The following is a 26742-nucleotide window of genomic DNA, read 5'->3' as shown; positions in this document are numbered from 1 at the left end:
CTTGAACCTTGGCGGAGCGGTCTGCCTTCTAGTTTAGACTAGTGGCACTGCTGAGTGAAAGACGGAAGTTGGCTGATGTTATGGCACTAAATGGCTAATTAGTTGAAAACAGTATTGTGGCAAAGATGGGGCATCACACCAGTGTTAACTTTGACAGCAAATTTTGATTTAGTTTTAGTCAGTCTTTTGACTAAAATGCCATTTAGTTTGAGTCATATGTCACCTGAAATGTCTTAGTTTTAGCCTAGTTTAGTTGACTACAGTAAATATCATACTATTTTAGTTGTCTAAATCTACGGTAGATTAGTCCAGTGGTCCCCAAACACTGGGTCGCGGACCGGTACCGGGTCGCAACACATTTGGTAGCGGGCCGCGAGCCCGGTCCACAAAAAAAAAATCGTCAGGCACATGTTAGCTGCCTATTGTTCGCAAGGACCCCGAAAGGACCCATGGCAATGGTAAACAAAAAGCCACGCATCAACAACGATGGGATGCGTCACTCCTTATATGATCAATGATGTCATCAGAACATCAAACAGGAGTCTCCACTGAAGACACGTTGGAAGAGAAGACATGCTCGTATTATTTTCCCAGATGAGGTCAATCCACTGAATCCAATCTTGATCTAAACTTAAAGCTATAGCACTAGCCTAGTATGCTACATGGGCAAGTGCTGGACTGGATTATAATACAGCATGGCAGTTTATTTGGAGTGGACTGCAGCGATCGCACCAACGGCAGCAGAAACAGTAAGTTCATCAGGGGTGGCCAAACTACGGCCCGCGTTTTTTAAGTGGCCCGCTATGAATTTAGCAAAAAATAAAAAATAAAATTGGCGGTGAAGCTTTTTTTCGTTTTTCCATTTAAAGCCATTTAAAACGAAAACGAAAAAACAGAAAAACCTTTTTTCCATGTAAAACCATTGAAAATGGGTTACTTGAGTACCCTGAGCTGGTCTATTAATTTTTTTGTTGTTTTTTTTTTTCATTTTTAATACTGAATGTTGGTGAAATTATCTCGGTCTTAACCTGTTGGCACAGGAAAAGATTTGAAAATTCCAATCATGGAAGTTTGAAACCCTCATTAGTGTTTTGCTTGCGCCTGTGTTTACCCTGCCTTTTCGACAAAAAATGGCCCCTGTGAAAAGGGGCCATACAAAAAAAATCTGCAAAATACCTAAAAGCCAGATTGCCAACATTTCTCTCACCCTTACTCATCAGAAATATTTGCGTGCACAGGGGTTAAAGTGGGATTTGACAGGTGATTTTGAAAAGAAAATGCACACGCATTTCACTTCCTACTCTTCAAACAATGCACTGCAATTTTCTTTGCTTTTAGCTAGATTGAAATGTATACCAAGTAGGGCTGTCACAATATCAGATTTTCACTCCTCAATTATCGTGGTCAAAATAAATCCTGATAACGGTATTATTGCGGCATATAATAATAATAATGCTATGAGTCAAATTCATCTTTAACTTTGTTTATTGTGTGTTTTGTCTCATTTTTTAGCAAATGAATTAACGATACACTCAAAATACGAGTGTAGGGACATGGTGAGTCTGTCCCCACCATAACTACAAAAGCACGTACAAAAAGAGCAGTCACTGGATAATGAAATAGCTAGTTACTGCTGCACGTGGTCTGTGTGTGTGCATGCGCGGGGGGAACAAAGCGAGAATGGAAAGAAAGAAAAATAATTTAAGAAGTTCTGGTTAGAATACATGTTGCCTGGTCCACAATAACAATCTTCTGGAATGACACGTGTTGCACAGTGTCCCATGTGGAATGTGATCAAAGCAGGAAAACCTTAACCTCCCATGAGCAAAGGATGGGAAGTGTGCCAAAATAAAAAGTACCTTTTTATATACAAAAACCGCAGAAAAAATAGCAAGACAGAACAATGGGTACAAAAGTGTGCCTGGGTCTGGGAGCTCATATGGCAAAGCCATGCAGCTGGAGCAAAAAACTTGCAAATGCTGATTGGCAGCGCACACATTACATGCAGTCAGTCAAAAGACTTTCTCCCAAATTAGCTCTCTGAATGCCAGAAATAGAAGCAGACACAAGGTGCAGGATGCCCATGTCTTCAAGGAAGGAGTGTATGAGGCAATCGTCATTTCATCATCGGCAAATACTGAGTAATGACCAGGTTAGAGTTCTTCCTGTGTGACTTTTTGAACAGTTTAGTCGTTACTAGTGCAACAACTGCAGTGCATCATGGATCCAGCATGCAGAATGTGCTGAGCAAGTTGTACCCGATTTGACAACAAGCTGGGAGTAAGCACGCAAATACAGAAATTAAACGGGTCAACCAAGCTCACTCATACTTGGCCAGAAAATGCAGAAAAGGACACAGATATATATGTGTATTGGTTTTAAAGATATCCGTCCAAAACCACATAAGACATGACCATGTTACAAGACCAAGACAAGACACATGACTGAAACAAGAAATACAAAGAAGAAAAACTGCACCTCTAGTCTAACGTTTGGCACAGTTTGGCAGACACCCAGTACACAAAGCAGCACTTATTTTAATAAAATGTCTACTTTTAACACTGGTTCGAATGTTATTACCACAATCTCCTTCCACCAAAATACACCGTGGTGGAAGCAGAAATCGAGTATAAAAGTTAAGATTGTGTTAAAATAAAGTGTTGCTTCTTGAATCATCTAACGCCATGCCAAAATATCAGAAAACTGTTGCTTCATGTAAGGTCTTATATGTGCTAACGTTACCAGGTAGCTGTTATGTAGCTTTGTCGAGAAGAAAGGCAACATCAAACTCCCAGGATTTTAAACTAACGATAAAATCCATACAATAGAGAACGGCAGGAATTGGAGATAACGTTAGCCAGGTTATACATATTCACGTGGGAATTACGCAAAACGGCAAAGCTATAACGTTATGCTTCACTGTAGCAGTTGATTTAGCTAAGCTATCTTAAGCTAGCTCCAGTTGCCCAGGCCCTGGCTGAAATCCCCTGAGCCCGGGTCAAATGCTAATTCTCCGGGTGGAAGAGACACATTGGCCTGATACATAGAAAATGAGCATAACTAATAGATATGTGCCGTTGGTGTCTATCTCGTCAACTTAGTAGATAGCCACCAGTTAATGATGTAGCCAAATAGAGCTAACAGCACTGTAAGTCAACCCCTAGCCTAGCATGTTATGTTTTGATCCATTCATTCGCCGAGTGAGCTAGCTTATAATACAGGCGATTTGCAACCCCTTTTCTGACTGCGCACTTCACGTGTGTTTATGCTTAGCTATGTAGATGCAGTGCTAAAGTATGGCTTGGTCTGGAACGCCCATATATCCCCATCGGTGACTTATTTCCCCCACGAAGTAGCAGGGCCCATTGCAGTCCTCCCACCTCTCCCATTTTCTTACCGATCTCTGCAGCTCCCCGAGCCACTGCGAGGCTCGCTCTTTGCCGGCGGGGTCCGGGTCGTGGTACAGAGCCTGAACAGCCTGGTAAACAAGTGTCAATGTAGGTTTGCCCCCTTCCATAGCGCAGGTCAGATTCGTCAATGTAAACGATGAGGTGATAATATGCTACCGACAGTAACGTGAGATGTATTTGAGCCGGATAGATTTCTAGTCGGTCCTTATGTCGACCGCCATCTCGCACAGGTTTCCCGCGTGCAACTAGTATTCTGTTCCGCGAAGAAACATAGGCAGGAACCACCTACCTAGCCCTGAACGTTCCGCTCTGTCGTATGGCGTCACGCCCACCCGCCCAACTTCACCCAGTCAAACTTGGAATGCTATTTGAATCTTTTGGGTTTTGCTAATGTCGGTATTTCAATAAAAAGCACTTCATTTCAATCCAATCTCAACTGAGAGTTAGAATTGATTCCCCCTGCTTATTACTGCCATGATGTGCCATCCTCTGTGCATGACACAACCCATAACAGTTAGGCCTTAACATGCTCTTCCCGGGCAGTGTCCGGTATTTGCGTTTACGTTGTATGTATTGTAGCCCCAAGAAAGATGTTAGGCCTAACAACATGTAGCTATCATTTCCATGTTAACACAGCCGTCCTGTATTTGTATCAATTTACCACTAGATGTCAGAAAAGTACAAGCAAGAATTTTGTCAGATTGCACATAAAGACACCATGGAAATTTAATAATCCCAGTTAGGAAATTGAGCCATCAGCCATCTATTATTATATTATAGGCTTTTTATGTTTATATTATAGATGTACCTGTTTTTTAATACATTATCTCTGTGCAGTGATGGTTCTCAAAAAAGTGGGGTGGGGAGACAGACTGGGGTCCAGTAGGGTTGTCTAGTTTCAAATGATAGCCCGATCTTTGCCCTACCTCAAAATTTGAGCATGCCACAGTCTCTGAAAGACAGTCCTGCCAGCAATACTGCAGGTCTGATAGGGGTAATAAAACATTGGAGGGGGGGGGGGGGGGATAATCTTGGGATCATCAAAATCTTTATATATGGATGCCAAAAATCCAGATTAGAAAAAACAAATAAGGGGGGTGCGTGTGGACCCATCATTCGTGCCCTACTAGAGTGGGCTCTAGGGCGTCATCCCCATTCACTCCCCTCAAGATGGCAGAACAGCCAAGTGGTTGGTGAGACTGTCTGGGTTTGATACGCTTTGTGGGTCATACTTGTCATCCTGCAGGATAGGTCTACTTATAAAGCTCCTATCCAACAAGAAGGATAAAAGCAAAATTACAAACCAAAAATCAAACCTTATTCGGATGAGAGAGCATAATAAGAATGACTATTCCGATCTGAGGCTTAATTTTCCTCCCGAATCCGATTGCCACTGTACTGTACTGTACTGTACTGTACTGTACTGTACTGTACTGTATTGTACTGTACTGTACTGTGTTGTACTGTATTGTACTGTACTGTACTGTACTGTACTGTACTGTATTGTACTGTACTGTACTGTACTGTATTGTATTGTACTGTACTGTACTGTATTGTACTGTACTGTACTGTACTGTATTGTATTGTACTGTATTGTACTGTACTGTACTGTACTGTACTGTATTGTATTGTACTGTATTGTACTGTATTGTACTGTACTGTATTGTACTGTACTGTACTGTACTGTATTGTACTGTACTGTACTGTACTGTATTGTACTGTACTGTACTGTATTGTATTGTACTGTATTGTACTGTGCTGTACTGTACTGTACTGTATTGTACTGTACTGTACTGTACTGTGTTGTACTGTATTGTACTGTACTGTACTGTACTGTATTGTATTGTACTGTATTGTACTGTATTGTACTGTACTGTATTGTACTGTACTGTACTGTATTGTACTGTACTGTACTGTACTGTATTGTATTGTACTGTATTGTACTGTATTGTACTGTACTGTACTGTACTGTATTGTATTGTACTGTATTGTACTGTATTGTACTGTACTGTATTGTACTGTACTGTACTGTACTGTATTGTACTGTACTGTACTGTACTGTACTGTACTGTATTGTATTGTACTGTACTGTATTGTACTGTGCTGTACTGTACTGTATTGTATTGTACTGTACTGTACTGTATTGTATTGTACTGTACTGTACTGTACTGTACAGTACAGTACTGTATTGTACTGTGCTGTACTGTATTGTACTGTACTGTACTGGTCCTCTTATTAGAATGAAAGGGGAAAATTTGTTTATGAGAATTAAAAAAAAGTTGTTCTATGTCTCTAAAGCCATGCATGCCTCGCCCTCTCCTGGTTGGTCCCACTGAGCTAAATAAAAAGGTTGGTCCTTGTCTTTGAAAGATAACCTGTCAAATACAGGCAAAAAAGGTAAGTAGCATATAGCCTACTTCACTTGAAAAATTCCTAAAACTACCTTGACTTGTATAATATTGACACTCAATGTGTACTGTCAGTGTGTATGTTAGGGTTAATAGCAAAATCCTGTCAGTAGCCCTGACCAAGGCAATGGCAAAAGAACTGGAGTTGGTCCCCGGGTGCTGCACTGCGGCTGCCCACTGGTTCTAGGAAGGTTCCTAGTAGGGATGGGTCAAATGCAGAGGATGAATTTAACTAAGGTCTGAATAGATCTGCAATGATTCAATCAGTCTGCCCGGATAAAGTGTCCTGAATCCACTCATGATTGATTGATTTATCTATCAATGGGTCCATTTAGCTATTTCTAAAATGTTGGCCATTTGAAGCCAGATTTAGAGGAATATCTCATTTTAAATTAACATTAGGATTAGACTGTTGTGATGTCATTATTCAGTTTTAACCCTCAATATTTTGCTCCTTTTCTCAGTAGGGTAAATACTGTATATTTATTTAGAGATTTTGGTCAATTATTTGTGCTTTCATGGTTATTAGCTTAGTCACTCACTTCTACACGATAGCTTCTAGACTGCTGCCACTTTTCTTGAAATAGATCAATCTTACTTCACCTAAAATGTTATTCACATAAAAAGACTATATCCACAAGAACTGCATTGACCTGGATACATCAAATGGAATTCAGTGTTTTGCTACAGTAACTACAGTATAACCTGTGATAGTGGTGGTAAAAACTAACAGCTCACTGCCATAAGAGCTCTGGCTAGCATTACAATGCTAACTTTTGCTGCATGGTAGGTACAAGTAGGCTATAAGGCTTAAGCCAACTAACTTGCTATGCAAACTATGCCTAGTTTGCTATGCAAACTATGCCTATAATAACTAACAGCATTTCATTTTCACATGTTTGAAAAGGGGATTGATGCTCTACTACTAATGACCGCCATGACCCCCGCCATGACCCCCCCCCCCCCCAAAAAAAAATCGGAGGGGGCAACTGCCGTTTCAATGGGCATGACGCTTCTGCAGAAGGCGAATAACAGTTGAAGTGAGGGAGAAATTTGTTGTGCTGAAAAACAACTAAAACTGAAATGGAACAATGTGTTAGAGCAGTGATTCTCAAATATTTTCACATGAAGGACCCCTAAACTGACAAAAATTAGACCACGGACCCCCATTTGATAGGATTTTGTCCCACGGTCCCCCATATGATAAGATTGATGCTTTGTAGGTGTTTTATTACAGAAAGTGTATAAAACCCATGACCAAAATAGTCATTGTGTTACTTATGAATGGGATTATAGCGAAAATAAATTACCCCCCTTTTGGCTGGGGACCCCCTGGAACCCCCTCAAGGACCCCTGGGGGTCCCCGTACCCCCATTTGAGAACCACTGTGTTAGAGGGTACATTACACAAAGGAGAATACTGTCACAGAGGACTAAAGAGACAATTTACCATCTAAAGAAAAAAGAAAATTTCACATTTGAGATGCTGGAATAAGAGCATTAGGACATTTTTCCTTAAAGAAATGGCTCAAAATAATTAATAGATTATCAAAATAGGCAATTAATGTAATATTTGGCAATGAATCGATGAATTGACTAATCGTTGCAGCTCTTTATCAGTTTTTATCAAATGTATTTTTATGTATTTTCAAAATACAAAATATGTATTTGTATTTCAAATACATTTTTCAGACCAGTATTTTGTATTTGTATTGTGATACATTTTTTGAGCAAGTATTTGTAATTTGTATCAAAATACTTTTTGATGTATTTTCGCCCATCTCTGCACACACACACCTGCACACCAATAGGGCAGGCGAGGCCACGCAACAGCTGAGCTGCGGGCGAGTCCGCGCAGCGGCCGAGCTGCGTATGTGAGCTGCAGGGCCAGCTTGGCGAGCTGCAGGGTGGGCGAACCTGCGCAGTGGGCGAGCCTAGGACACCTAGTGACTCAAAACGACATAGCCTATATGAGCAAAAACAGTGTGTGCGTGGGACATGGTTAATTTGAAAAACAAGCCAACCCTTTCACCTTCACTTGTCAGTGAGCTATTTCAAAATCAGACTGTTCAGTTTGATCCGAACCAAAATGACAGGTGAAACTTTCCCTCACGGTCCGGACTAATGGCGGACCAAACAAGGCTGTTTGGTTCGCTCTTGGTCCGCGGAAAAGAGGTGGTCTGATCTCGGTTCGGATCAAACTACACCACGGTTCCTTTGCACTGTGAAAGCATTTTTTGGAAGGTTCTGACTTTCGGACCAATTACAGGAAGTTTCGCCAGGACAAGGCCAGATTAGCACCCCCAGTGCCCCTGGGCAATGAAGCTCCCAGGGTCCCCCCCGAACATTACACTCGGACACAAGAAGGGGGGGGGGGGGGGGGGGGGGGGGGGGTCAGAGTAAAATGTTATATGCTCTCTCCTGATTCTAAATATAATTGAATCGCTTTGTAAATCTATTTTTTATAAGCATTTTACAAAATGGAAAAATGAATGGCTGACCAGTCACCACTACTTGCCCACAGCCATCCAACGACACCCAATCATGATACTTAATCTTCTTGGAAACTATTTTTATTTTATTCTGATTGGTCTTAGATTTGTGTCATAGTTCTGTGGAGCCTGACATGAGCCCGACCAAAAATAAATCAATAATTTAAAAAAAGTTGAGGGCCCCTTCATACTGAGGGCCCCTGGGCACCTGCCCAGGTTGCCCATATGGTAGATCCGGCCCTGTGCCAGGATATTGTCAGAGGAAAGATGAAAAAATTAGTATGGGGAAAGGAGGAGAGCATGTTTTTAATTGAAATACGGTCCAACGACGTTAATGGGAAACATGTCGACACTTTCCAGGTAGGATATGACACGACTGGAGAACAATTCCCCCTGATAAATCGATTAGTTCACAAGCTGCACATCATATTGCCTCCTGGTCTCTGCGTACAGACTACAAAAATAAAGACGGGGGGTCGAAAATTAGATTCCCCCCACCTTGTTATTTTTTTGTTTTTGCTCAGAGTGAAATGTTTTATGGTCACTCACGATTGAGTAGGTCACGGGTTGGCTTGGTTCCAGCGTTAAATCTCGTTACATAAGGATTTTTCTAAATGTCTATGGAGAAAATGAATGGGAAACTCACTGGGGTAAGAGATGTAACATACCCTAGCACCGCCGCCTTTCCTTACCATGCCCCCTCTCACCAACCAGATACGCCTAGCCACTCCAGCTACACCCACCCCTCGAACCCCGACTGTCTAGTATGACCTTTAATGGCTTCTTCCTCGGCCCCTGCTACACCCTCCCACCAAGTTTCATGAAAATCGGCTCAGTAGTTTTTCCCTAATCCTGCTAACAGACAAACAGACAGACAAAAGGCACTGAAAACATAACCTCCTTGGCGAAGGTAATAAACAAGCAAATCTCTCTATTGTATCATTTATATTTATTAACAATATAAATGCCGCCCAGTATGATTTAAATATGGTGTCTATAGATACACTACTATGTTATACACTGTGTTATACACTAGTGTTATACACTAGGCTACTATGTTATACTCTCTATCTGTATTCTTTTAAATATGGTGTCTATAGATACACTACTATGTTGTACTCTCTATCTGTATTCTTTCAGGTTTTTCAGATTGTATTGTACCTCCGCCAAGGAGGTTATGTTTTCGGTGCTGTTTGTTTGCTTGTTTGTTAGCAGCATTACGGAAAAACTACTGGGCAAACTTTCAAGAAACTTGGTGGAAGGGTGTAGCATGGGCCAAGGAAGAACCCATTAAATTTTGGAGCAGACCCGACAGTAGTGTAGTGGTCCCTGGAGAAGTGGGTAGACTGTATTTTTTTTTTTTTTTTTTTCAATGATTTTTATTGAAGGACAGACATGGCAAACATGAACAGTCAACATTAATTATTTCCTTCAGATTTTCTTTTTTGACAGCAGATGCCTCTTCCCTCCTCCCACCCATTCCCTCCCATCCCTACCTTGAAAAACCCTGACTTATACAGGTTCAGCGAGTGTACATTAAATTCTGATTCCGAACAGCAAAGTAAAGCACATCAATAATTCACAACAGCAAAATGTATGCATACACACCATAGCAAAGGATAAGAAAAATAAATACAGTTATACAAGTAATACAAGTTATTTTCTCATTCCGGGGGGAGTGTTTGAAGGTCAATAAAGTAGTCTATCAGGCATTGCCATTTCTTATAGAAACGGTCTACGGAGCCCCTGAGAGTGAATTTCATTTTTTCAAGCTTAAGAAAAAAGACAAGGTCTCTAAGCCAAATAGTGGATGATGGAGGCTTAGGGGACTTCCAATCTAACAGTATTCTGCGATGAGCCAATAGTGATGCATATGCCACAATATCAGCTTGTTTAACGGTTAGAGTAGTGTGGTCTTCTGAAGCTCCAAATAGTGAGATGAAGGTACAGGGTTGCAAATCCTTTCCTAAAATGTCTGACATGGTTCTAAAAACAGAGGTCCAAAAATTACTTAGTTTGGGACAGAAATAAAACATATGAGACAAGTCTGCAGGAGTGTTGTTGCAGCGGTCACATCTGTTGTCAACATTCGGATATATCTCGGCCAGCCTGGCCTTGCTAAAGTGGGTACGGTGCAGGACCTTAAATTGTATAAGCCTGAGGCGTGCACATGATGTTGATGAATGTATCCTATCAACAGCTGCATCCCAAAACTCATCTGTAAGTTCCGACCCCAACTCGGCTTCTCAGGCTAATTTAGTTTTCAAAAGAGTATGAGTATCTAATGACATGAGGTGATCGTACATTTGTGAAATTATACGCCTTTGATTGGGCATGATTTCCAGACATCTGTCCCAAGGTAGCCTGGGAGGTACATGTGGAAAAGATGGGAACCGGGCCTGAACAAAATGTCTCACCTGAAAGTACCGAAACTGGTCAATTCCAGATAAAGCATATTTATCTTTCAAGTTCTGAAAGCTAGAGAAAACATCAGATTGATACAGATCTTTGACAGACCCAATTCCCTTTCTGTCCCACACGAGAAAAGCATTATCAATCACAGAGGGAGGAAACATGATTGTTTGATAGAGGGGTCAGAGCGGATGGAGATTTGAATTTAAAGTGTCGCCGAAACTGAAACCAAATTTTTAGGGTGGAAAGTACAATTGGGTTGGACGTATGTCGAGACGGGGACAGAGGTAAAGATGAACATAATAAAGCTGGAAGTGATGTCGACCGGCAAGATTTGGCTTCTAACAGACACCAGTTAGTCTGGGGTGCATGCATCCAAAATGTTAGTTTATGTATATTAGCTGCCCAGTAGTAGTATAAGAAATTAGGAAGACTGAGCCCGCCTAGGTGCCGGTTCCCCTGAAGCACTGTTCTGCTGATCCTAGGGACCCTGCCGCCCCATATAAATGATGTAATGGCTTGATTTATAGAACGAAAAAATTATTTGGGAATGAAAATGGGAAGACATTGAAAGAAATAGAGGAATTTAGGCAAGGTATTCATTTTCACACATTGTATTTTACCGACTAATGATAGAGGCAGGTTATTCCATCTTTGGAAGTCAAGCTTCGTCTGGGACAATAGAGGGGTCAAATTGGTTTTAAGAAGTAAGTCCAAAGAGCGGGTTATATTAACACCAAGATGGGTAGACTGTAATTTACGTAATTTATTTAGGGCTACTGTCCCAGAGTCCATTTTTCAAATAAAAATAGACTCTGGGTTCACAGATTGCAATGTCTATAACATCATCAGTGATGTAGACTGTTCTTGTTCTGAATACATCCTTTCTCTTCCCCTCAGACTGAAGATGTCTGGCCCTGGTAAGAAAGTTGCTGCGCCCAAGGCCAAAACTACCCAGATGACGAAGTCGTCCAGAGCAGGGCTGATCTTCCCAGTGGGCCGTATCCACCGGCTGCTGACTGCTGAGGAAGGGCAACTATGCTCAGAGAGGGGGCACGGGGGCTGCAGTGTACCTGGCAGCCATCATCCTGGAGTATACTGTCGGCAGAGATCCTAGAGCTGGCCGGGAATGCCTGCCGAGACAACAAGCGGTTACGCATCGGCCCTCGTCACCTCCTGCTGGCCATCAGGGACGATGAGGAGCTCAACAAGCTGCTGGTCGGGGTCACCATCTTTAAAGGAGGTGTGCTGCCCAACATCCAGGTTGCCCTCCTGCCCAAGAAGACCAAAAAGATGCCTAAAGACGGTCTTATCATTGTTGCACACAGAATGGCTCCAACGAGACTGGCCTTGGAACCCGCTCTCATTGGGCATATTAGTCAGGATATGAAAATGCACCTGCTGCTATCCTACTTATTAATTTTCCTCTCGATTTTTTCTGCACCCCCAACCTTAAAGTTCACACGCCTATCAGTCGCCTGCTCACGGCCCGTGCAGAAAAGATTGATTTGGTTAAATGAGAGTTTACAATGGGTTAATTTAATTGACAAACTTTGTATTTGACTCTGCCATATTTTGCAAATCGTTCTGCTCTTAGGCAGCTAAGGAGCTATAAGCCCCTTGAAGACAATGAAAATTGGATTGCACAGTGATAATCAATTGACCGACCAGCTCAAGATGTTGCATGGCATGCCACCTCTCCCCTTCCTTTCTGTTTCTCTTCACTGTCAAAGTAATGGAAAAAAATATCTACAGGACTGATGAATAGCATTAGTCTCTATACATTGTTGTTTAAATATTTTACATGACTTCCGCATTGTTCGCCAATTGCTGGTGTGGCATCCGAATTTCCCCAAGGGATAAATAAAGTATTATCATATCTTAACTTGCAATCATGTTATTCCTACTGATACACTCTCTGCATCATATGTTTCATCAGTGAGCCTATTTTAACGTAAGGCCCACAAAGACACACTAATAAGGATTTATTGTAATCCTTGAAATACCTAACTATTTCTGTTCTCCATACCCACTATAACTGTATTTACCCCATAACACCAAGAACACCAGTTTTTTTGTTGACCACAGATATAACAAATATATATAATGGTTACATTTCTCATGCATCTCATGCATATTTTCCTGACTTTATTAGCTATAACAAGTGGATGGTGTAACTATAATCTGACATTGAACCAGTTTCAAAACACTATCCTATTTTTCAGTCAACTTGTTAAGTCAGATGGCCTTTTACAGTAGCCGTAACATGTATAGTGGCTTGCCACTAAGCAGTGGCGGCCGGCCACTAGAGGGCGCCAGGGCGCCGCCCCACCTGCCCACATGGAGGGGGAAATAAAACAACGTGTATATATATATATATATATATATATATACGCCGTCCGGGGACTTCCGACTTCCACCAGTGCTAAGCCAGGATCTGTGTAAATTGCACATGCGCTGTTCGCTCTCAAAACAAAGCGATTCGGGGCGCTGGTATCTAGCGACCATGGAGGTGGGGCCAGGTAGAGCGACGGCAATGCATTCTTGACGGACTCTCTATTTGCATGCAGGAACATGCTTTCCTCATAGGTAATGTAATGTAACTCATTCACATGCTGTGGGAAGTCCTTCTTCCAAAGTGTTTATGCCATGTGCTTTTCAACTACTACTTGCTTGATTTAGGGCTGGAGTGGATGATAATTCAATAGCCTATTATTCTTTGTTGTCTTTCAGTAGAATCATCGTGATGATATGAAGTTATTTTAATAGTGACATTTCTGCTGTCTAAATTGATGATGACAAGCAAATGTTACTTAAAAACTGATCAAATGAGGTATGGCAGGAATATTATTTGAAAATGTAAGGTTTGTTTGACATCACCATTCAGTTCAATGAGATGAACACTGATTTTGCATACGTGAAACATATGATATTGATATTGAGAATAATCCTTATGATTATCATATTGATTTCAACCCCATTGTCCAGGCCTATAGGGCCCTATTCTCCCACAGGCCTTCGGCGCTAAAACGGGCCTTAAACGCAAAAAAACGTGCCTTGCGCCTGCCTCAGGAAGATATCAATATGGCTTTACGCTGCCAAATGCGCTTTAGGCCGAATGGGCGTGGCGCAGTCCCAGAATGGGCCAGAATGGGCGTGTCGGCCTTAAATCTCGGCGTAATGATATCTTCCCACCTGGCGTAAATTTAGCGCTTTGCGCTTTTGAAAACCAGGCCTATTCAGTGCGCCAGTTGCAAGGAGCGCTCTTCTGCCTCTCCCCTGTCACCCTTCTCTGTCTCTCTCTGAAACCAGGCCTATTCAGTGCGCCAGTGCTCTTCTGCCTCTTCTCTGTCACCCTTCTCTCTCTCTCTCTGACTCCCTCGCTTAGACAGGCACAACACACTTCCCATATAGGAAAAATAAGTTGTAAGTTGCCTGGCATGTCCCAGCATGCATTGTGCTTCTCCATTTCGCTACTAAATAGCAACCAAATGAGGCGAAATAGATATAAAAGGTCGATCTAAATTAATGTGTAATGGTAACACAACCTGCAATTGTACACATTTCAATATTGGACCAAATGAAACATCGAAATTAATACACCACCCTATGTGAAACATATATGTCCTCCTGGGCCTATATACTGTATATCTCTTGTGGATTTAACGTGATTTAGATAAGTGACAGCGGAACGCGCTGCGGAACGCGCTTCTATCTACTGTCATGTGCTATACTGTGATGTCCGCTCCAATAACTTGGCCCTACTTCACATTTAGTTTTACAATAAAAACACATTTATGCAATGACTTTACATAATGTAGGGTATATTTATGTGCATCATTCTACCTGCAGCAGGGGAGAGAAAACGATATCTTTCTGGACAAACTTTCACCAATATAAAATTAATCTCATCATATAGGGATAGGCTATATTTTTCTAGCTGATGCCTTTAGAACATTCTTTTCACTTTGATCTTGCTATAGTGTAGCGTATTTACATGCTTGCAGTATGTAAACTGCAGTTAGATTGGTTTGAGAAGCATAATAATATGGAATAATAGCCTATATATAGAGACAGACAGACTGGATGAAGGGAGGGGGGGGGGCAGAGCGCTTGGCTTTTGTCTGGTTTTGCTGGACCACTGGAATTGGAGCTTAAAAGGCAAGCGTGCGATTCGTTTATTGCACTTATCTAATGAGCATGACGGTGCATAATTTTACGCTTAAAAGGCGTGGTTGTAATGCTTTAGGCTGCGTGTAGCGCCAAGACCAAGATATCAAGTGCGCTGGTCCACGCCCACTGCGCCAGGCGCTCGGCGTAGAAACTAGGCCGATGCAACGATAGGCGCCATAGTTGGTATAGCCCTCCCTGGGCAAAAAAGCACCAGCCGCTACTGCCACTAGGGCAAATTAACCACTGTTGAAAAGAAGATAAATCAACTGTGTTAAATTGAATTCCTTTTTCTTTTGTGACGTCCACCCAGAAACACAGTATTAGCTTTATTATGAAATTAAACAAATTTGTAAAGGCATTAGATTCATTATTATATTCATTCGGTTATTAGTGGCCGGGCCAGCGAAGCGGCAGGGCCACTTCTTGTATTTGCCTGTATTATTATTATTTTTCTTCTTCTCCCAGGAAGTCAGACTTCCCATGCATGAATATAAACCAAACTTTGCACAAAGGTCCAGTCCCATGCCAAACTAAGTTGACGTGAATTTGGCGCCAATAGTCCTGATAGTGGCGCTACAGCGACCGTCTAAAGTTTCAAACTTTGAAAATTCATAACAAATCAGGCATATGGGCTACGGCTTTGGCACGTTCACCGAAATGTGTGCCCAAATGAGGAGAAACTTTTGTACGCTGCAACCTATGGCCAATTATGAAGTCTAAAGACCGCAAAACTGCAAAAACTGCAAAACTAATTAAACCCTACTCCTCCCACATTTTTTCTTCAAACGACACCAAACTCCAGCATCTGCATCGTTAGACTGTCCTCCACAAAACTATCAAACAGATATTTGATAGATCAAAAATTGAGCCCAGAGTGCATCAAAATGTTTTACTGTAAATGGTACTTTAAACAGCTAATGCAAATTCTTGCTAAATAAAGCTTGAATCTCCACTGATCACTGATGATGTCATCATTTTTGTGACATCACTGATGATGATTGTCATCTATAAATCGCTCAGCTTTCCTCTCCATAACATCAGCTCTGCCTTCTGCCCCAGCCCTGTCATGAACTGCAGTGTTCTAAGCAGACTGGATTGCATGCAGCAGATGATAGAAAGCTCATCCATAAGAGACTTGAGACTTGACTTGGACTTGTGACTAAAGACTTGAGACGTGACTTGGACTATAGCTAAAAGACTTGAGACTTGCCCGGCCACGACCCATTGCTGCGCAGCAGCTATAATTATAGATTAATTATTGACCATATCTGCAATAATTTTGTCTTATAGAGACATCTTGAAAGTGTGTTTTTTGTTTCTTTACAGACAAGGAGCATCTGACGTGATGCCTCTTTCAGATTTGGAAATGCAAGTCTACAGATTAAAAAAGAAAGGGGGGGAAAGAATATGACCCTATGCATACACTCTCCCAGTTAAAGACAGTTGTTAAATGAATAAATATTTGTCTTCCCTTGAAGGGGCCACAATACATCCTGGTGTGTAGCCTACTCTTTTTACCAAAAGACTCATCTCCGTTTCAAAGCTTGTGGACGTGGCAGGTGGCGGCGTCACGGCGTGTGGCTTTTCTCCACGCATATCCGCGCCTTTAACCCTGATTGGCCATGCACGTCACTCTGCTTACGACAGCCAATGAGAAGCGAGTGCGATGAGCGACTCCTCCGTGCGATGTAGCCTGACGCGAGTTTAGTGCATTGCGATGATGTGATGACACCGAGTGAAAAGTGAAAACGGCCGCTTGCTGAAGTGGACCAATGGGATCGGGAGAGGTGTTGTGTGCGGCTGTTGATTGGCTGTCTCCTGGAGGAAACGGGACTGCGACGTAGGGTGTGATCTGTAGAGTGCCAAAGTCTTGTCCACTTCTGGGTTAGGCAAACGAACCAAGCGATTTCATCAGCTATGCTTTTTTCCATCTACGTTTCGTAAAATGCTTATAAAATAGTTTTACTTGGTGGTCAAACAAATCGAGTCAGCTACATTTAGAATCAGGAGATACCACAGTACATTTCACTCCGACAAAAGTAAAAATTAATCCAGCGTTTTTCGTGTTTTAGTTTTGGTCTGAGTGAAATTATCTATAGTCTCTCCTTGTTCTAAATATAGCTGAATCGCTTAGTTTGATCAAGTAAAACTATTTTTATAAGCATTTTACGAACACGTGGATGGAAAAAAGAATGGCAGACGAAATCCCTTGGTTCGTATGCCTAACCCGGAAGAGGGCGTGGCTTTGGCACTCTGTTGATGTGATAAAGCCGCCTGTGTTTTGGAGGCTGCTGACTTGAGGAACGCGGTTTGCTCTCTATAGCGTCCGACTGCAACCATCACCCAGGTAGGTCACCCTTTCCTTATGTCTACTACAGTCTTTATCAGTGCAGAGATTAATGATAGCAAACTATGGCTTAGACATAGGCCTACATGTCGCATTCCTACACAGCTCAAGACAGCAGGCAGCAGTGACGTGGTGTCATAACATTGTATTATTTACCATACATGGTTCGTACAACTCAGGTTAGTGGCCACTGGCCAGACTGATCTGCTGTTGTTGCTTGTAGTGTTAGTAGACTGCAAAATAATTTACAAAGTCGTTGCTATAAATTGTAGCCTATTAATTAGAGTAGCCTAGGCTAGAGGTTAAGGGTTGACTGTGATGTTACCCTGCATCAGGTTATGATTGCAACACTACATTGCATCATTTTCAGTGATGGTTAGAGTAGGCAACTGAAAATCTATACTCAAGTAAAAGTACAATTTCTCCCATAAAAATGACTCAAGTAAAAGTGAAAATTGCCATTTAAGAAAGCTACTCAAGTAAAAGTTAAAATAAAGTACCTTGTTAATAAGTTACTGAAAGTACAAGTTACTTTCCATTTTATTATTTTTATTTATTATAAAGTTTTTAGTGAACTTTTTTAATGATTAGAGCAGGTAGGCTAATCGAACAAGAATTCTGTACAATTGAGATTATGAACAATCTTCCCACTCTCCATCTCTTCCTCTCTACCCCCTTCTTCCTCACCTACCTTTCTCTTTCTCAATTTCCCTATATCTGTCCCAGAGTGGACATATGTAGGCCTAGTGAAGTAAAAAGTAGATTACTGCCAGTAATCTACTTTTACTACTACTTCTGTATACTTTTTATGCCTATTTTGATATAATAAGTACAGTTTAAAAAAGGAACATGAAAAGTACTTGTTCCTTAAAAAATACTTTTTACGCATGCGTTACTTCTACCTACCCACCCCATATCTTGTAATTTGATATGAGCAGAAAGTCAGAGCCACCCTAGCCACATGTCTTCTACACTCTTAAAAAGGTGGCGTCACTTTGGCCATGTCCACATTACAGGCAAATCCGATTTGCTGATGAAGTCATTAATCATCATTATCTTGATTGGTTTCCCATATCTGCATGGGTTGCTATGGTAATGACGTGGGCGTCAGTAAATACGTACGTTGGTGACGTGGTTTTCCTGCGCAGAAGCATTTGATGACGAGTTGTGAGTGACGTTCAAATCAGATTTGGTGGATCTGCACGTCCACACTGAAGTCACATCAGTCAAAAGCACATTTGAAGTAGATTGGAAACTACCTCCATATGTGCTTTGGGACAAGTGACACAAATCAGACTTGGAGCGTCCTGACTCATAAAACCAATCTGGATAAAGTCATTAATAGGTCACTAAAGTTCACAAATCAGATTTGGCCTCCTAGTCTGAACATGGCCTTAGAACACTGCCGATGCTGTGTCCTCAGCATCGCTAACAACGCATAGGATTACAGCAGTCAAAGCCTTACTCCAGTCCAAGTCATTGCAAGACCAGGTTCAGTCGAGTTTGAGTTAAGACCGGGTCCAAAATAAGTAGGTGAAGACCAAGTCCAGACCAAGACAGAGCAAATCAAGTCCTATTATTTAAAACCAAAAAAGGCTATAACCATGCATATCTTTCCAAGTGGGAAAAATATATATTTTGAAGTAGTAGTTTCTTTAGGACCAACAGAGATGTAGATCTACTGTATCTGCAGGGGTCTGTAGGATGTATAGGGCCTGAACAATACTGGATTTTTGGGGCCGATGCTGATATTAGGGAGTAAAACAAAATCTGATATCGCTATATTGGCTGATATTCTCTCTCGATTTAACGATAACCTTCATTGTCCCAAAATTACATTAGTGCAATTTAATAATTATAAATAACAAAAAATTAACAAATTATATATATATATATATATATATATATATATATATATATATATATATATATATATATATATATATATATTGAAATTAAGCCAAATTGAATGAAGCCAAGAGTCCAGGTAGTCTCTTATAAAAGTGTATTTAATAAAGCCATGTTCTTAATCTCCTCTAATCATCATTAGAGAAGGACTGCAAACATCTCAATATACATTGATGTATAGATTACATGAGGATTTATGGAATGCAGTGAATATCTCACATTTGACATACGCTTTATAGGCAGAGAGGAGGAGAGGGAGAGAGGAGGAGTGAATAGTTTGGAATATGCGTTGGTGCAGTCAAACTGGGAGGCTGTTATCAGCAAGCGTTCCTGTCTCAGGGTCACTGTCATGCTGAGTTTTCTGAAGGCCAGTAGAGTAGAGGAGAAATCAAATCTGCTCCTTGATGTGTCTACCTGTCCATATGCATTTATGACTAATAACTACAGTATTTGTATAAGATGGCGCCATGTCTGTCTATATGAGTCTGTCCTTATGACATAACTATAACTTGTACCAATTAATAATGTGCATGCAATTATAGCTTATTGATGATTAAATGCCAATCAATGGAACTTTAATTTTATACAACAATATATATATATATATATATATATATATATATATATATATATATATATATATATATATATATATATAATGTGTGTATATATATATATATATATATATATATATATATATATATATATATATATATACTCGAATTAAGAAAATTATCAAATATACATAAAATGCTGCACATAACAAAAAATAAATAACATGAAAAGCGCTATATAAAATAAATGAATTATTATTATTTATTATTATTAACATATACCAATATATCTGTGGTAGGCTAAGATCGATCAATCAATCGATATATCGGCCGTGCTATAATTTTGACTAATCAATGTATATGTATTATGCAGGCATAAATGTGTCACAGAAAAGTGATCTAATAAAGGGAAATGGATGCGAATGTCTCCCCTGCCTCACAGGATGATCCGCCCACTGCTGATGTGTTACGTCCTGTGTGTGGTCTACGCCACCAGCAAGCCCACGGACAAGAAGAACCGCGTTCACCAGGAGGAGCCTCTCAGCCACCTGGAGCACGACGACGAAAAGAACTACGAGTACGACCACGAGGCCTTCCTGGGCCAAGAAGAGGCCAAGAGCTTTGACGATCTCACACCAGAAGAGAGCAAGCGCCGACTGGGGTGAGGGGCTTTATGATTCAGCTATTTCTCAATATTAGTGTTGATCATCTTTCAGTGGGATTTATATTATGATGATACAGGGATTTTGAGATATCGCGATGCACAATTCTGCCATCTGAACTGAGGAGAACAAGCCCATTTCATTTAGAAACTCAGACAAAATGATGATAAGAATATTATGTGAATATGTCAGTTTAGTTTGACATCACCCTAATTCAGTTCAATATGATGAACATTCATTTGATTATTTAACATGATTTTGCTTATGTGAGCCACATCATCATATATTGATATTTTGGGGGGGGGTTGTTATGATTATCGTGATATTATATCGTCCCGCCTAAATTAACCTTTTCGACGAGAGGGTGACATTGTAGCTCCAAATGCGAACTTCCCGTATGATGCTTTGCAGATTTTAGAGATTGACACAGCAGGAAGTAGAGATCTTCCTGTAAATGCTGTATGTTTAATCCATGAAGAGGCAGACAAACTGGAAATGTACTTCTGCTTACTGGATTCTGCTACAGATTCTGGACATGAACTGGTTGTGCAAGTTTAGGCCACCACTCTACTATTATGGCATTTTCACTTCACACCAAGCATGTTCAGAGCAGTTAATTTGAAACTCATTTCCTTGTTTAGTTTGTTGTTGTTGTACCAGGTGTTGGTAATGATATTCCATTGGACACTGTGGACAAAGCATTATTTTTCTCTCCAGCTTCATTGTAGACAAGATAGATGATAACAAGGATAGTTTTGTCACTGAGGAGGAGCTGAAGATCTGGATAAAGAACGCTCAATTGAGGTACATCTATGACAACGTCGACAAACAGTGGAAGGACTTTGACATGAACAATGACGGCAAGATCTCCTGGGACGAATACAACAACCACACCTATGGTACCTACCTGGGTAAGGAGGGAAGGGCAAGGAACTTTGAAGCCATTGGTTCAGACAAATGACGATTTCTAACATTTGGATAAGTCCACATTTCAGTGTTTTGATCCCATCCATTCGCCCTTGACCCAACAGATGAACCAGATAGCGAGTACGACCATCAGAAGATGATGGCGAGAGATGAGAGGCGCTTCAAAGTAGCAGACAAGAATGGTGACCTGACTGCGGACAGAGAGGAGTTCACCGCCTTCATGCACCCGGAGAACTATGATCACATGAAGCAAGTAGTGGTGCAGGTATGTCTTCTATTCTAAAATGAAGTGATTCCAAGAAACGCAACCATGATCAGAAATTAGTTTCATGACACCTATCCCTTTCTGCTAACCCCCACAGGAAACAATAGAAGACATCGACAAGGACGGCGATGGCCTCATTGACCTACAGGAGTACATTGGTAAATAATTGTGATGTTTTGGTTGGAAATGTGGTGTATTATTTCTTTAAACGTACTGGTTGCCCCGTGTTGCCTCCGGCTTGGTCGGACGTCCAGACACAATTGGCCGTGTCTGTGGGTGGGAAGCCGGATTAACGGTATGTGTCCTGGTCGCTGCCTCCTCTGGTCAGTCGGGGCACCTGCTGGGGGGGGGGGGGTGGCGGTACAAAAAACGTACCGGTTGAATAATTACTGTATATGTTTCTCCTTTTGCAATATAGACCGTTTCACTGGAATTCTGTTGCTAGGGAACAGTTTGAACCCTAGTCTATTTCCTGTCAGCTGTTGTATTAGCAAACACTGCAACAGGAAATAAGCTAGGGTCCATTTAGAATGTTTATGCTGTCAAGTTGAAAGGGTCTATAGCAGTTTTCTCATCACTTTGCGTAACTCTTTGGTAGGCGACATGTACAACCATAATGATGACATGCCAGAGCCGGAATGGGTGGCGACAGAGCGTCAGCAGTTCACCGAGTTCAGGGATAAGAACAAAGACGGCAAGATGGACATGGAGGAGACGATGGACTGGATCCTGCCCAATGACTATGACCATTCAGAAGCAGAAGCCAAACACCTGGTCTTTGAGTCCGACTCCAATAAGGTGTGTTATCTCCCCCCAAAAACAACATTTCTCCAGTGAAATTCTGCATAATACTAATATAAAATAAATATGTATTCAAACAAATTGCATTGGCTCTATCACATCAGAGGTCACTGACTTGCTGATACCTGTATATGTATGTGTATTTATGTATGTGTGTATGTGTGTATATACAAGGGATCTCGCGCACTACGCGCACTCGATTCCTAGGCTCGCCTAGGCTCGATTCCTAGGCTCGCTAACTCAGCCGCTGCGCGGCCTCGCCCCATCCTGCAGCTCGCAGAGCTGGCCGTGCAGCTCGCCAAGCTGGCCCTGCAGCTCGCATTCGCAGCTCGGCCGCTGCGCAGCCTTGCCTGCAGCTCGGCTGCTGTGTGGCCAATGAGACCAGTATCACTGATGATGTCACAGTGGGATTTATGACATCACTGATGATGTCACAGTGGGATTTCATCAGTGGGATTTATGACATCACTGATGATGTCACAGTGGATTTATGACATCACTGGTATTTATGACATCACTGATGATGACACAGTGGGATTTATGACATCACTGATGATGTCACAGTGGGATTTATGACACCACAGTGGGACAATCACAGTGAGACAGAGAAACAAACAGACAGACAGAGCCCTAGCTCCCATAATGATGATGATGGATGATGATGATGATGATGATGATGATATACATGTAGTTCATCATCATCATCATCATCCATCATCATCATTATGGGAGCTATATACCGGTATATATATACTGTGTGTATATATATATATATATATATATACAGTATATATATATATATATACTGTGTATATATATATATATATATATATATATATATATATATATACGGTATATATATATATTTCCTGTCTCTACCGGCACATTCTTTGTGCAAATAAAATAAAATAAATATAGCGTCAATCTGTTGGTCCTAACTCTAATCTGTGTTTTTCCTTTGCTCTCTGTTTTGCGCTCTCTCCCAAAATATTTGCCTATTTAACATCTATTTTGCTTGTCCTTGTTTCTACAGGATGGGAAGCTTTCCAAGGAGGAAATCCTGGAGAAACATGACCTGTTTGTCGGAAGCCAAGCAACCGACTTTGGGGAGGCGCTACGGCATGACGAGTTCTAGAGACTTAGCTTGTTTAGATAGATAAAAACAATTTTAGACTTGATTTGATAAATGCTAATTTATTTTGTACGAGAGACCTATACAGCAGCACTCAAAGACTAGTGTGTCCAATTAGTCTGAAGAGCAATGCGTTTGTTTGGGGTGTTTACTTTGAGAGTTCTGTTACATGATGCTCAGTGTAGCCAAATAAGCTTTGACTGCTCATTGTCTTGGAGGTTTGACTTCTTCTCACACGCACTTGCTAGTCATTCCATGTCTTTGTATACCGTCCTTTTTGTGGTGCTTAGTGAGGTTGCTGCTCCTCATATAGTGCTGGTAGACAACAAAGGCTCAGTTTTTCTTATGTGCCTTCATCACGGTGTTCATCATCAACATTAGCACTATGTTCTGATCCTGTTATGTACTATTGTCTTATCCAACTTTTGAAGAATCCACTATAGGGCAGGTTTGTATGACCATGTTACTGCACCTGTTTGCCTTGTCAATCATGCCTCACACAGTTATCACTGACTTTCTGTATATTCCTATTTTCTTTTCCGGATTGGGTATTTATCATGCCAATGCCATTTTGGTTACTCCATATCACTGATCAATTTAAGATTTAAGAAATCAAGTTCTGATGTGATGTAAGAATTCTCATCCGGGTTGAACAAATCAAAGCCTGCACTGGAGAGCCGAGATGAAGCGAGCAGTGCTTTGAAAAGCCTCTGAATTTTTAATCTACTACGTCTTTATCAGAGACATTGTAAAAAGAAAAGATATATTTACATATGAGTTTTTCTTGAACTTGCATACAGACAAAATGTATGATTATTCATATTTTGACCTTCACAGGCGATTTCTAAATAAAAACAGAATTGACTAAATATGTTTCATTACTATTATTATTAATAATAATAATAATAGTTATTATTATTACTATTATTATTTTTATATAGTGTCTTAGCTATTTTAGCCTCATGTTGTAATTGATTTAAAGACTATAGTGTTGCCAAATGTGAAAGTGTGGGTCGAACATACAGTATGATTGCATGTCAGCATCAGAGAAGCGGAACTATTTGTTGCATTTATACATAGCATTCCCATGTGATCCAAGGGTGGAAGTCATGAGAAATAAAAACTCAACTTATGGCTACTGTATCTTCATGTTCCTGGCCACATTTATTATCTGTCTACAAGGGAAAATGAGAGAATAAGCGAGAATAAATGTGCAGCGTATCATCCCTCCAAACCTGCGGTCCAATTTAGGGAAAAGTCCCATTTCCAAGATGGTGTAAAAGTGCCTTCCATCTTGGTTCCTCTTTATCATCTTGTATCCCACAAACTACGAAGCTACTTGGAAGAAACCTCCGAAGATTCAGCAATTTTCTTGCCAAATACTGTCTCCATGATGCAGGCATTGAACTGACGAAACAACCATAGGCCAGGAGCCAGCCCCACTCCTCAGGATGTTTTCTGCTACCTTTTTTTCCACTATGATTTCCTGTTATCTTATACCTTGGGCCATCTCAAGGTGTAGGGACAACATTCAACTCAGGGCCGTTTGGTCTCAGGGGCCCAAAAAAACCTTTTTTGGGACAAAAATCATGTAAATGCAAGTAATAAGGTATTGCAATGGCATGCATACATGACATTTTGCAGGAAGTATGCTGGAACATAGGGGACCGGGATGGTGCAACCCCTGGTTGGAAAGCCTAGAATTGCCTATGGTGGTATCATAAACTATTCAGGTAAATAGTTGATGGTGAATTCTATGACATTGTGGGAAGGAAATCACAGAATCTGAGGATAGTCTATTTGCCAGTCTATGGAGAGCCCTATTGTGAACCCGGAAATGTTAGGTAGCGCCAACGTTTATGTTAGAAATGTACAGTATGGAGCGGTGACTAAGGTTGGGGGTGATGGACAGCTTGCCCGGTCTGTTTCATGTGGACCCCTTTGGTGGGGTCCTATGCGTAATATCCCTCACAAGCACATAAGCACCTTTTGTGGCTGGTAGCACCACATTAATGATGCCAAATGTCATTCAATCATGAGAGGCCAGTTGGTAGGATTAGACAAACTTTATTTAGCAATCGGCATGCATGGCAAATACTTTGGCGCTTGACTCCATTGGCCAGTGGCGCTGCTCTTGAGGCAAGAGGAGGGCACCTGCATAGGCGCGCTTGACTCCATTGGCCAGTGGCGCTGCTCTTGAGGCAAGAGGAGGGCATCTGCATAGGCAGGAGATCCCCCCCCCCCCCGTGGGGGATCAGGAGTCAAGACTCGTTGGTGGCGGACTGGGGAGGTGGGTGGGGCAAAACAACGCTTCGGAGGACGGCTTCGAGGGAGATGGACTGCCGTGAAGCTACTGCTGCTATGATCGGCCAGAGAGAGAGAGAGGTGACGTAGAACCCTTGCTATATATATGAGGATTAACTGACGTCATATTTGACGTCATAGCAGACGTCATACTAGGACTTTGACTGACCACGTTATGCTAGGACTTGACTGTCGTCAGGGGATGATCGGATTATGCATGAGTGGCCTTCAGCTTGAAATATGGTCTGGAGACCTCACTTCAATCATGAGAGGCCAGTTGGTAGGATTAGACAAACTTTATTTAGCAATCGGCATGCATGGCAAATACTTTGGCGCTTGACTCCATTGGCCAGTGGCGCTGCTCTTGAGGCAAGAGGAGGGCACCTGCATAGGCTAGGAGATCCCCCAAAAGGAAGATCTGATTACCGGTGGTTAATTGAGATCTGCAGGCACCAGTAGTTGATTGTACTTTTCCCTTCGACCTTTTTAGCGACTTACAGCTATTTGCGGCTGGCGCTCCCAACTCGGTCGCGCACCTCGCGATAGCGCTTCCCAGCTTGGCCTACCTGGCCGCCTTGGCGCTTCGCGATTGTACTTTTCCGGCCTTCGACCTTTTTAGCGACTTACAGCTATTTGCGGCTGGCGCTCCCAACTCGGTCGGGCCTTCGTTCTTGGTACATGCTTTTCCTGCCTTCGACCTTTTTAGCGACTTACAGCTATTTGCGGCTGGCGCTCCCAACTCGGTCGGGCACCTCGCGACAGCGCTTCCCAGCTTGGCCTACCTGGCCGCCTTGGCGCTTCGCGATTGTACTTTTCCGGCCTTCGACCTTTTTAGCGACTTACAGCTATTTGCGGCTGGCGCTCCCAACTCGGTCGGGCCTTGGTACATGCTTTTCCTGCCTTCGACCTTTTTAGCGACTTACAGCTATTTGCGGCTGGCGCTCCCAA

General features: G+C 41.7%; 2 protein-coding genes and 1 pseudogene across 3 annotated transcripts in view; 2 read left to right on the top strand and 1 right to left on the bottom strand.

Annotated features, from left to right (window-relative positions):
* tnpo3 (transportin 3) overlaps positions 1–3620 on the bottom strand; it is a 43208-nt gene extending 39588 nt beyond the window's left edge. Inside the window, exon 1 of the mRNA XM_083632391.1 lies at positions 3398–3620. Within this exon, the coding sequence (XP_083488517.1) occupies positions 3398–3517 (120 nt within the window). The 5' untranslated portion in view covers positions 3518–3620. The remainder of the gene's footprint in view (positions 1–3397) is intronic.
* Positions 3621–11628: 8008 nt separating this feature from the next.
* LOC310799671 (histone H2A pseudogene) lies at positions 11629–16240 on the top strand (annotated as a pseudogene). Its single transcript has 2 exons — positions 11629–12027; positions 16221–16240. The product of its transcript is annotated as a histone H2A pseudogene (transcript).
* A 904-nt stretch (positions 16241–17144) lies between these two features.
* LOC310795488 (calumenin-A-like) lies at positions 17145–24359 on the top strand. The gene is made up of 7 exons (XM_083657549.1): positions 17145–17241; positions 20146–20364; positions 21083–21276; positions 21397–21557; positions 21655–21715; positions 22156–22355; positions 23392–24359. Exons 2-7 carry the CDS (start codon positions 20147–20149, stop codon positions 23491–23493), a joined length of 936 nt encoding a protein of 311 aa, XP_083513675.1. The 5' UTR covers positions 17145–17241; position 20146; the 3' UTR covers positions 23494–24359.
* The last annotated feature ends 2383 nt before the right edge of the window (positions 24360–26742 follow it).

This window comes from Poromitra crassiceps, assembly GCF_964638095.1.
Source record: "Poromitra crassiceps genome assembly, chromosome: 2".
Lineage (NCBI taxonomy): Eukaryota > Metazoa > Chordata > Actinopteri > Beryciformes > Melamphaidae > Poromitra > Poromitra crassiceps.
Note: the sequence above shows the minus strand (reverse complement) of the source record. Positions and strands in the feature narration are given on the sequence as shown.